General features: G+C 38.0%; 3 protein-coding genes across 3 annotated transcripts; 1 reads left to right on the plus strand and 2 right to left on the minus strand.

Annotated features, from left to right (window-relative positions):
- Nucleotides 1–50: 50 nt before the first annotated feature.
- Nucleotides 51–1,671, plus strand: Mpv17 (Mitochondrial inner membrane protein MPV17). Its single transcript, XM_043431846.1, has 3 exons — nt 51–584; nt 785–1,006; nt 1,290–1,671. Exons 1-3 carry the CDS (start codon nt 396–398, stop codon nt 1,446–1,448), a joined length of 570 nt encoding a protein of 189 aa, XP_043287781.1. The 5' UTR covers nt 51–395; the 3' UTR covers nt 1,449–1,671.
- A 935-nt stretch (nt 1,672–2,606) lies between these two features.
- Nucleotides 2,607–7,700, minus strand: Gclc (glutamate--cysteine ligase). The gene is made up of 7 exons (XM_043431836.1): nt 7,304–7,700; nt 6,666–6,775; nt 6,207–6,565; nt 5,710–5,927; nt 5,138–5,506; nt 4,537–5,066; nt 2,607–4,005 (listed from the first exon to the last, which is right to left on the minus strand). Exons 1-7 carry the CDS (start codon nt 7,451–7,453, stop codon nt 3,828–3,830), a joined length of 1,914 nt encoding a protein of 637 aa, XP_043287771.1. The 5' UTR covers nt 7,454–7,700; the 3' UTR covers nt 2,607–3,827.
- A 765-nt stretch (nt 7,701–8,465) lies between these two features.
- Nucleotides 8,466–12,112, minus strand: RpLP0 (ribosomal protein LP0). Its single transcript, XM_043431837.1, has 5 exons — nt 12,001–12,112; nt 11,211–11,304; nt 10,592–11,002; nt 10,044–10,388; nt 8,466–8,756 (listed from the first exon to the last, which is right to left on the minus strand). The coding sequence occupies exons 2-5, from the start codon at nt 11,262–11,264 to the stop codon at nt 8,616–8,618; spliced, it is 951 nt and encodes a 316-aa protein (XP_043287772.1). The 5' UTR covers nt 11,265–11,304; nt 12,001–12,112; the 3' UTR covers nt 8,466–8,615.
- Nucleotides 12,113–12,403: the final 291 nt, after the last annotated feature.

Raw genomic sequence — 12,403 nt, forward strand, 5'->3', positions numbered from 1 at the left:
TCTTTATCGATCTTCTCGAAACGACTTGATGAAATAAAGTGCCAATGACAAAACCGGAAGCACGTGGTCGACGTACAGCGAGCTCTTACAAAAAATCTCTTAATTTTACCCTGACGAAAAGACTCTGATTGTACGATCGAAAAAGAGAATAATCGCTTCGGCAAAAACTTTTGCGTCGTTCTCTACGGCTCGCGCATGGTTTTTGCCTACGCAGAAGTATTGCGCGATATCCGCGATATTAAGCGTAAATAAAAATGTTTGACACATTAACCTGTACTTTTCGAACTATCTGATATAAACAGTGCATATACACACACAGCTATGAATAAATAAATGTGACTACATAACGCTTTTGATGGTGCAAACATTGAATTTTTTTTACGAAATCTCTCGTCATGTCTTCTTTACTGAAAGTCTACAAAAATTTAATTGTCAAATATCCGTTGAGAGCTCAAGCCGTCCAAGCTGGAATTCTCATGGCAACTGGCGATCAAATCGCTCAAAATTTCATAGAAAAACGCCAATTCAACGACTTGGATTTTCTTCGTACTTCACAATTTTTTGCCATCGGTTTCTGCGTTGCTGTAAGTTCCAATCGTAAAAAACTTATAAAAAATTTCGACCTCGTGCATTCGAGAAAACGAATCTTTTTATAAAAACAAATTGATGTCAAAACAAACGACAAAAGAAATGAAAAATCATTAAAAATGAAAAAAAAGGAATTTGTGAATCCGATAAAAGAATGGAGAAAACCAAATAAATAATAAAATTTTTACATCTTCAGGGTCCCGTGACAAGAACCTGGTATGGTTTGCTGGACAAATTTTTTGGTTCGAAGGGTGCAACGGCTGCATTAAAAAAGGTTACCTGTGACCAATTACTTTTTGCACCTTGTTTCATCGTTGTTTTGTTGACTACCATTGGTCTTATGCAAGGCAATGAAATCGCAAGTGTCAAAGCAAAAGTTGAAAACGAATTCAGTGACATTTTACTCAACAATTATAAGGTAATCTATAGATTTAACTATTTTTCAATGCCCCATGGTGAAAGTTGTAACTGTTGAAAAATGAGTGAACATTTGACAAAAAATCTAGAAAAAAATCATCACAAATGTCAAAATACTTCATGGGAAATTTTCATGAATTCAATCTTCAATTTTAATAATGCCTGAAATCATAATTTGAAAATATTCCCCAAAATTCCAACAATTCAATGAATTAACCCAAAATTTTCATCTCAAAACTCCAAAGAAAAAAAAAATATTAAAATTTCTTGTTACATCATTTCAGGTGTGGCCACTCGTCCAGCTCGTTAATTTTTCCCTGACACCATTACAATATCAAGTACTAGTTGTACAAGTGGTAGCAATATTTTGGAACTCGTACATTTCTTACCGAACGAATAGAGATCTGCAAACTGTTCAAAGTCTAGAACCAAACCTGAGATGATATCGACAATTACTTTTCCAAGTCTTTGAGAATTTTTATAGCAACCTCGTTCTTCCACATTTCCCGTTGCAACAGATCGACTAATTTTCCATTAACTAATGAAGTTTGAGAGTTTCTAATATTAAGAAAAAATGATCGAATTTTATTCAACCAAATGTACAGAAAGTTGATAACTTTCTTAAGAAAATAAAAAATAAAATAAACTGATGGCATTTTCCAAGAACGGCTGTTAGCTGTTGAGCTGCGGGTAACTTTGACTACTGCGAACCTGTTTAATGTTACTGTTGTACCCTTCGGAGTGGATGATTCTGAACTTGTCGTTTTATCGTCGTCGATGAACTTGTTTCTTCAGAAAATCCAATAATTTCTTCACCATCCGGCCACAGCGATTTCACAAAATTTCTAAAAGTTTACAAAGTTCAGGAATTTTGCCATATAGAGAATCACATTGAGCGGTAAAACAACTTGCTGCTGCCTTGAAGATGCTCAGGACGCCGATGTGCTCGTTATTTCGGTCACCTTTAATTTTTCACTCGCTATCTCCCTCGTCTCAAAACAAAATGCACTTGGTAGACCCTCCGAGTTCTGTGTTTCGAGTTTCAAACAGACACCCCGTCACAGTATCAGTTTCTTGTTTTATACTCGACTCACTAAATGGTTTTTTCTTGAACCGCTGTATAAAAGCTTCATTGTTTTCTTGTTCCGATAAACCGATGGACTTATGCCAAACTTTGAAGTTTAAAAATAGTGGAAAAGAGCATTTGCTGGGAAATAAAGGGTTGCGCGTGAGCTCCAAAAAATTCGTTTCGACAAATGCCACCATTGAAAGTAAAAATAACGCCAAATTTTTAACGTTCGCAGCTCAAATCATAAATTCTGAGCATAAACTGAATTTCCTGAATCAACAAATCGAACTTGTGAGAAAAAAGCATTGAAATGAAAAAAAATATGAAAATCCTGACAAGTAGCATTTTGACTTTTCAAATATAATTTTTTGACTGATCGATGGCGATAGGTGTAAGGAAACTCAATCAAAATATCTAAGAGAAATAGAAAAATTTTGACAGCTGTGAATAATTTTAGTTTTTGAAAAGTGTGCAAGCTTTAAAATCAGGGAAAAAAGAGAGTAAATTTAACGAATAAAGGGGAGAAAAACTGTTGAAAATCTTCATAAATACTTTTTATTGGGATTTGTTCATCTTGCCTTTGAGCGTGCCTTTCTTCTCACCAAATTTTAATCTAAATAGAAAATAATATTCGTAAACGTAACAATTTAATCGTACGATGAAAAAAACAAAAAGAGTAAAAACAAAAATTTGCCATTTTCTGTTAGTTCATTCCGACCAAAGAGTGTAACCCAGTAAATACTTTTTCTTTTCTTTTCTCTCCCTGAACATAATTCACGTGAAACGTGGAATTTTTAAGATCGAAAATTCCTCAACGTGAGGAAAAAATTGACAAATGCAAAATCGGATTACAATAAAAGACGAAAATTAGAAAATCCGAGGCAAATTTCAGCGGAATGTGTTCTTTTTGTTCTTGATCGTAATTTCTCGTTGGTGAAAGCCACTTTTCTCCTTCCCGCGGATTTATCGCGCTGCCACCTTAAGTATGTTTTTATATAATATTTATATATGTACACACATATCTTCATATATGAGATTGTATAAACAAGACGTCTCATCTCGAAAGATTCTTTCAATTTTTCCACCAAATTACCTATTTTATTGATTGAATGCCAAAAAAGAGGAAGGAAAGTCATCAATCCTGCATAACGTCGAAAGAATGAGAGATAGGCAAAAATTGCTCATAACCGATATTGTAGAGCGGAGAATTTTCTACAAAAAAGTCCTTGGCCTCATTGCTTCATCTCCAGAACTGCAGCCTCGAGATCCAGTCAAAAAAGGTTCTTGGAAAGTTTGTCTTCGTTTTCTTTCGTGGCCCTTCCACAACTGAAAAAGAGGCCCTAGAAAAAATTGTAGAGGAACTTTTTTGTAGGAAATTTGACGCTCTAAAAAATTGATCTGATGCATTTTTGCTCTATCTCCAACCATTGAGTCAAGACACGGGTCCAAAGCTCGTGGTTTCTGAAAATTTGGATACTCCGCGAATCTTCGAGAATAAGGCCTAAAACCTGGGACATCCCTCGCAATATACATTCACATATACACGATATATACGTACATAGTGCCTGTGTATTGGTCACGCAGTGCGATGACGTTAAAATCTTGCTATGTATATTTTAATATATAAGAATTCTCTGTTGTTCTTCATCTCCGCTAAACTCTGTTTTCTCTCTCAGATTTCTCATTCTCACACATTCACACATTCGCACATATTCAGCTCCCAGTCTTGCTACGGTAAAATAAAATACAAATATCAACAGTCCGGAGTGCGGCAGTTTTCGGCTTTGGCCACAGCCGGCGGTATTGTCTCGGTTGTTTTGGACGTCGTACAGGGGCCCAGGAGCTCCGGACACAGAGATGCGTTCTTCTCAATCGCATCGATCTTCTTCAGCAGATCGTAGTTTATTCGTGACGTTATTATTGCGTCTTTTCTGCAATTTTCAAACAATTTTTGTCCAATTTATTTTTCACTCGAATATTGTTGACGATTTTTTTGTCACACAGTCTCTAAGATTGAATTTTTTAACTCTCCGCAATCACCAGGGGCCAAAATGACCCCAAGCGCAACTTTAATCTAGAAATTATAAATTATTGTGATTTTTTTTAGTGAAAAATGCTTTTTTCTTAAACATGGCCTCGATTTTTTTCGCCACTTTGAAAATTGAATAAACATTTTTTCTCCACGATATTTTTATTAGGAAACGTTCAAACTAATATCCTCAATTTTTGTGCGTCGTTCAACATGCCTGGGGTCATTCCAGCCCCGCGTGACCAGCGAGTTTTATCTAAAATGTATGACCACGGAGGGTTAAAAATAAAAATTGTCGCTTGAAACTCGATAGAATATTTTTCACTCGATCCTCGAGTAACTAACGGTGAGTAAAATCTACTTTAGACCGCTCACGAGGACTTTCCTCAAAATGAGGGCAAAACTTGTTATCGTGAGTGATAAAAGAACGAACTTGTAATCCGGATGCGTGGTGACTTCCTTTCGGAGCCAGGCGGCAGTGGTCAAGAGTTCGCCGGAGGCACGTCTCTGAATAAATTTGAGATACCTCTGGATGGTGCAGTAAGTATCGGCGTCGCCGTTCATGCTGGCGAGATAAGAATTTACGAGTGGAACGAGGCCAGGGAAAACACCTTCTTTCCCGTTGATTATTTCGTCGACTGTGTACTCGGTGAATTCGTCACGATTGTCAGGATCGCACGTGGACGACGTGATGTCCCGTCGGAATGTGAATTTTTCGTTTTTCACTGCATCACGTTTCTGGGCCCTCGCCATGTTCTCGTCGACTTTACTGATCGGTATTAAGAGGTTCAATTTGTAGCTGAGAATAACGCGTGTTAACAACACCACGAAACAGACTATCGCTGCGTTCTCGAAATCGGTTATTTGAACCTCGCAAGGACGAAATTCCACTCGCCAACCAATCGATGAGTTCGGAGGCGGTGGCTTGAAACGCATGGTTTGCCAATTCGTTGATTGGATGTTCTGCAATTTTATTTTATTTATTTTAATTAACGAATCCGATTTAAGCAAGTTTCAAAAGCGGAGATTCTCACCTCGAAATGATCCGTGTCTTCGAGATCGTTCTGATGAACTTTTTCGGAAAACAACGAAACCGAATCGCGGATGAACAAATGAGCGATGTGCTGAGCCAATAGTCGATCGATACCATTTTCCAAAAGTTCCTTGTAAATATCCTCGTCGTAAATGAGAGGAACGTCGTTATACTGATCACCTTGTTCGCTGAGGTAAGAGTCGATCGAATCGTACCGGGATTTGTTTATACGAAATTTGTTTTCTTTGAGAGGCTCGAGCCCTCGTTCCTCACGCGTTCTACAGTCGACCGAACAGGAAATAACGTTCCATCGACAATCGACGTCCGTTACGTAGCCTCGATGCAAAGGACTTGCGGCTGTGAGTGCCAACTTGAATAAAAAAAATGGTTATAGTGTATTCGACGTTGCATTGCGAGCAATTTTTTTTCCTGAAAGTTTGATGAGATTAATGGGAGGAAACTCCTGAAAAAGTAGTTTGATAAATAAAATACTGTGAAGCCATCAATTTCCTGTTTCCAGCTGATTTTTCCTCCCCTTAATCTTCATTTTGCGGCTTGATAATTTCCTTTTACCATTATTGGGCAAAGCGGCGTTAGCTGATCGTACAAGGTCCTTGCCTCTTGGATGTTGCAGGCCTGGAACGTCAACTGCAAGCAACAGCAACCCATTCCAAAACCCATGGCGTCCATGTAAACATGGTTTTCCTGCGCAGCCCTTGCACTGGTTCCATCGTCGCCGAGCGCTTCAAAATTTTCTTTAAAGGGCTCGGGCACATTTTCGTCTCTGTAAACTTTCACGAAAGTTATCTCACTTGTCAACATTTTTTCATGAATTTTTCAGTGATTGAAATTTATCATGTTTGAATTGGTAATATAAAAATGAGAAAAATGAAAAGTTAATTGCTTGAGAGAGCAAAAGATTTTTTTTTTATTGATTTCGATTCTGGTATGACCTCGAAAAAGTCCAGAATTTGAATAAATCCACTTCTTTGATTTTTTATTTTTATCTGCCATTTCCAGTTTGTATAGAAACTAGTTTTGGGTAGAATGGCTTTGTATTTTTCACTTACTAGGAATATTAATGGCAACTTTTTCCCCACGTCTTTGTCGAATATTGCGAGTGAGAGTTTGGAATCGAGGATGTCCAAGAAAAATGGCTTCGTCAGGAAAAAACAGGCTGCGAGAAGCACCGGCTTGAGGCGTTGGTTTTACAGGTGGATCTGTGAAGTCGGGAGCACCCAAACGCGGAAAACTAGTCAAGGATAGCAAAACTTCGCCATCGCGCAGTTCTTTAACTGCTTCTTGTCGCCGGTATCGCATATTGGCTTCGACGACATTGAAGTGGGCTAGCAAGCCGCCATAAGGTTTTCCTGGAGTCCCCTCGATCATGTAGGATCCATATTCAGGCCTCCAAAGAGATTTGACGGCACTGAAATTTAAAAAACAACCCAAGAAACAAGGCCGGTAAAACGAAATGCTGAAAGATTCAGAAAACTCCAAATTACAGGATTTGAAGTAGGCAAACTTACGCAGGATCTTTCTGCTCTTTTTCATTCAATTTCGCCAAAATTTCCTCAGCCCTCAGACTAACCTTGGCAGTTTTTTTATCGTCGTCAAACTTGACGATCATGTATTCGACCTTGAGAGAAAAAATATGAGCACGATGAAGCTTTGAAACATAACCTCGAAATTCAAATATTTTCCTTTCACCCGAATTCTATGAACTTTAAGTAAAGGGAATATGTAAAGTTACGCAATTCGTCGCGACGATCTATTGAGAGGAATGTGATAGTCGTCGCGACCGCCATGACTAGGCAAAAGTGTGCCTCTGCTCCTACGAGTTTATCTGAGGCTTGTCAATAGAAAAAAAAAACAGCGTTGGAAAAACGACAAAAAGTTGTCAGTTGGTTTTTTTATTCTCATTTTCACTGCAACTATCAGTTAGTCAAATGATTTTTTTCATATAATTTTATATAGAGAAGACGTGAGAATTGACAGGTGTAAATAAGCTACAATGTTGACAACTCGACACGGCTGGGGACATGGAAAACTGAAGTGACAACGCGAGCACGAGGTGCATATGAATAATGCAGACGAAGTAGCGATCGAATAAGCGACTAGAACGTAAAATACCGATGCAGAAATGCAAGAGAATTTTCCTACTCACCTCGTCCCCCCATTTGAGAACATCGCCTTGTCTGTCACGGAGTCGTTTGTAAAGATTGATGAATTGCTTGATACCATGTTTCCTTACGTGATCGGAAAGTTTTTTCGTTTCCTCCCAGCTCAGCGGTTGCCCGGTGGTCATTAAAACCATGTTTTATCGTATTTTGACGCGTGCAAAAAACGTGAACACGAAGAAATCGGTGTTTCAGCAAAAGTTCTTGTATATTTTACGGCAAAAATAATTTAAATGCGTTTGTCGATCTTTAGAAACAACAACAATAAATAAACAATAAACTGAAAAACAAAAATGCTGTTTCTCTCCGAATTTACACGCGTTTGCGGCGTCCTTACGTACTCCGGGCCACGAGCGAACGACGACTGGACGCAGCTCGCGCCAGTCCCGCTTCTCTGTACTCATTCACACCGCCGCCGGCCGCCGCCGCCTCGCAGTTCTGGGGGCGGAAATTTCAACTAAAAACTCAACTGACAAACCACCACCTCGAATTCGGCATAAAAAATTATTTAAAAATCCATAGAATTTTATTACGAGCCACAATTTTACGAGCTTCCACGATGATTGACGCGCACTAAAATCATTCAGCCGCGGAATTCAAGTCGTAAATATTATAAAATTACATTTTTATAGACAACCTTCAACTTCGACGCTATTTTCTATCAAGTGATACACATGGAAATAAAAACAGCTGTGTACACAAGGTCACAATAGAGACTCGATAAGATAAACTGATATTCATTGCGTGTCTTGTTTTTTCTCCCGTAGATTAAACTAAAATTGACTCCGTCATTGTGCCGAATAAAACGCGTCGCAATATGTTGTAACGGTTTGAAGGAAAACAAATTATATTTTCGTATGCTGATTTCAGAATTACGAGTCTCAATTTCATGATGGATTAAATGACGACCAGAAAACTGAGGAAAGCAAATTTTTATTTGAATTTTCGAAACTCTTTAGATCGAAGAAAAATTCATTTCGAGAAATCGAAGAAAAAAAGTGAGGTTAAGAATTGTTTTTTCAAGCATGTTCAAACATGAGAATTTCGAAAATGAATTTTTGCTTGTTTATTACGAAATACGAAGTTTTCGAATGCGAATTTGCACACGTGGGACTGGGTGCTTGGTTTTAAGAATGAAAAACACAAAAATTGTTGTTTCTGTACTTTATTCGGACGTCGACAAGAACAGCAGAGTTTTCATGTGACGGTGATGGTAATTGAGCGATTTTGTACAGTCGGTCGAGCTCGAGGCGTCATTGATTCATCCTCGAAGTCATTTGAAGGTCGTAATAATGGAAATTAGTCAAATAGACCAAAACCCATGTCGTCATCTTCGGACTCGGATTCTTCCTTCTTTTCTTCTTTCTTTTCAGCTGCTGGAGCTGCGCTCGCAGCCGCTGCGGCAGGAGCGCTCGCAACTGCGGCGAATTTACTCGGATCCTGAAATTCGAAATTTCATATTTATTATTTTTACCTTCCACGAAAGTTTTCCTCGCTCCTTTTGAAAATCGAAACTTATCAGACTGCGAATTAACGCCTTTTTCAACTTCGTTCCCGCACGCCCCAGTGGGTTCAGCTATTTCTAGCTCTGACGCGCCATTCGGAAACTTCAGACGCGTTTGTTCATCATCATGACAATCAATATTGACGGACGTGAGCAAAAATTCAAACTTTAGACGGTTTTCCCATCGAATTTTCGTTTTCTCAATACACTTTTAAATCGGACATTTTTGATGGTTCGATTTGTATGTCAAAAACTTTGACATACAAATGAAATTTTATTTAAAGAATACAAATTTCAACGATAAAATTCCGTTTACAATTAAGGTATTATTGAACGGATAGCCCAGCCGATAAATTGTACCTAATCGGAATTTCCGTACTTCGTGATGCAATAAAAATCTGAAAAATTCGGCAACATTTGGAAAGTTATGAACTACAATTATCAACAATAATAGAATTGCCCAAAAGTTATTAATAAATTGTTCAAATAAATAATTTTTCAACAATTTTACAGTAAACCCTTGTTTTTTTACGAATCGAATGTGCGCATTTTTCTGAATGCTCATGATTTTATTCAGAATTTTCGTGGATTTTTGAAATTCCCTTTTTTCAATTTTTCAAGTGGCTCTATTGTGCATTTTTGATGCAGTAACCTTGAGACTTTTCAAAACTGATGGTAAATATGTCTTTTAAAACATATCGAAAATTCAAATTTTTAAAATTTTTTTTCAAAATTTTATCAAGAAATTTCAAAAATCGACGAAAATTCGGAAAAAATTCATGAGCATTCGGAAAAATATACACATTTGATTGGTAAAAAAAACAACAGGTCACCGCAAAATTATTGAATAATTAATCGTTTAAACAATTTGTTATTAACTTTTGGGCAATATTATTATTGACAATTGTTCATAGCTTTCCAAATGTCGTTGAATTTTTTCAGATTTTTATATTCCATCACGAAGTACGGAAATTCCAATTAGATATAATTTTTGGTCGAGCTGTCCATCCAGTTATACCTCAAGTTTAAACGGATAAAAACAAACGACTTTGAAAAACTCCCTTAAAAACGACGTTCCAACGATCAAAGACGAATAAAGTTACAAAAATTTCATTAAAAACCATCGAAAATAAATAATTTTAAAAAAATTTTCTACCAAACAAAGTTTAGGGATAAAAAAAACCATTTTTCGTGTGAAAAATGTTTAAAAATGATTTCAGTACCTTAATAAACTCCTTGATGGTGGTAGCTTCCGCGAATTCGACTTCGGTGACAGCAGCGATAGCCAGAAGATTTTTGAACCCATTTGCGACGCTGTGAGGAGCGCTGGCGATGGTTGGGTAGCCGATAGCCAAACATACCGAAGCGAGATTGGCGACTCCGGCAAGGAATTTTACGCGGAGATCCTCAGGTTTGATGTCGAGAATTTCCGGGGCAAAAATAGTGCCGGAATCGTAAACCTGCTCGACGAGGAGACCGTACGAAAACGGCGAGATGTTGAGCATGTTCAAAAGCGTGGCTTCTGAAGCGCCGACTTTGTCGCCGGGTTTCAAGATGTGCACATCGTTCTATGGAGGAAAAAAAAATAATTGCATGAAAACATAAATCGTTCGAAATTGATGAATTTTTTCGAAAATTTTCAAAATATAACGGAGTAAAAGAGCCTTTGAAAACTGGAAATTGTCAAAAGTTTGAATGAATTGGAACGAAACTGTAAAAATCATTGAAATTCTAATAAAACGTCAAAATAATAAGTTTCTGACAAACTTACGATGATTTCAATGGTTCCTTTGGAAATTTTCGTTGGAATGCTCAAGGCCTGGAAGAAAGAAGTTTTTTCGGGACCGAGACCAGTGTTTTGAGCAGGAATGATAACGCTCAAGGGTGCGATGGCGCCATTACGAGCAGGAGCTCGAACTTTGTTCTCCAAAAGTTTGTCCCTGATTTCGACGAGATCACCACGAGTGAAAACAAAACCGACGTTTCCCTTGATGTGAGGCAAGAGCTTCTCGAGGGCTGCGTTGCGTTGCACATGCCCACGAATCGCCTTCCTCATCATGGTGTTCTTTCCCATGAGTACAACCGCGTTGCCTCGGAGAGACATACGGATCTGCTGCATTTGCTTCGAGCCGACATTGTCCGCACCCACAATAAAGCACTTGGGATAGTCATCCAAAAGTTGCTGGAACATTGAACCGTTGGAATTAATTTATGGAATTTTCAAATTTCTACTTCAATTTCAGCAGTTTTCATCATTTTTTATTCAATCTAGAAGATTTTGTTTTGTATTTAGTGAAGTTTCAACATTTTCGATATATTTTGGGATGAAATTGTAAGTTTTATGGGTTTTGGATGAATCATTGCCGTGTTTGAATAATGAAAAAACTTACAATGAGTTTGGTGAAGTAATTGGACTTCCAGGTTGCTTTGTCCTCCCTACCCATCTTGCGGTGCGTGTAGGGATACCTTACGGAAATTTAAGGACTGCGACAAAAAGAAAAAATATTGTACACAAAGTAATAAACAAAATTTAAGTACCGTTTCATCGCAGCGAGTCAGACTGCGACAGGCGCTTTTATCAACCGTGGAACCGACGCACGAATGGGTTCAGCTATTTCTAGCTTCCGTGCGTTGATCGGACCTTCGGACGCATATTTGTTTCATCATATTTTCATCTACCAACTAAAAAACTTGGCACGAAAAAATTAAATAAAAGAATTGAGATAAATTGGGTGAAATTTAAAAATTACCATGGATCGAAAATCACAGAGACTCGGAGCAGACAATCTTATTTAATAAGGGAAAAGCTAACGGAAAATTCATTTTCAACAAATCGAAATTTGGCTTTTCGGTCAAATTCGAACGTCATCGAATCTGAGTTTTTTCAATTTAATCTTTTTCAGAACTCGTCATTGGTTAACTAAATGCTTTCAAATGAGTAAATGAACAAATAAACATTTACTGAACAATATTCGGTTAGTTTCCAGATGCCGCGTGGCGGATTAACCTCACAATTTCACACAAACGAAAAGCAACCCTGATGAATGGGACGATAAAAATAATAGTCAAATCTGATCAGCGGAGTTTTTGTGGAATTAAAAAATATTGTTTAATGCGATTTTGTACGATTTTTTCTAACATTTTTGTAAATAAAATAAAGCGGCCAAAGACGTGACTCACCTGAGCAAGTTACGCGGGTGAAGTGGCAGAACTAACGGAAACGGAAGTCGAAAGTCGAGCGGAGTATCGTTCTCATTGTTAGAATCCCTCGCGCAGACTCCGTACCCTCTTGCCACATACTGACCAATCGCAGCGTTCGTTCGCTCTCCCACTCCCCGGTGTTTTGGTCCCACGACCCACGACTCGTTCCGCCACGCTCGCACTCGCACGCTCCATAGCGCTCTTTCTCGTCGTCCGGGTTTGTTTACAAAAGTCTCGATGTTTATTCCGTAACGTACTATGGAACTATTTACATAAAATACTAAGATAACGTCGTCACGCTCGTTTGTAGAAACTGAAATATCAATTTCTAGCGTGAATAGTTTTCAAAAACTTATTTTTTTAACGTGACAAGGATGTCGAT

Source organism: Venturia canescens, chromosome 11 (genome assembly GCF_019457755.1).
Source record: "Venturia canescens isolate UGA chromosome 11, ASM1945775v1, whole genome shotgun sequence".
In the NCBI taxonomy this organism is placed as follows: Eukaryota; Metazoa; Arthropoda; class Insecta; order Hymenoptera; family Ichneumonidae; genus Venturia; species Venturia canescens.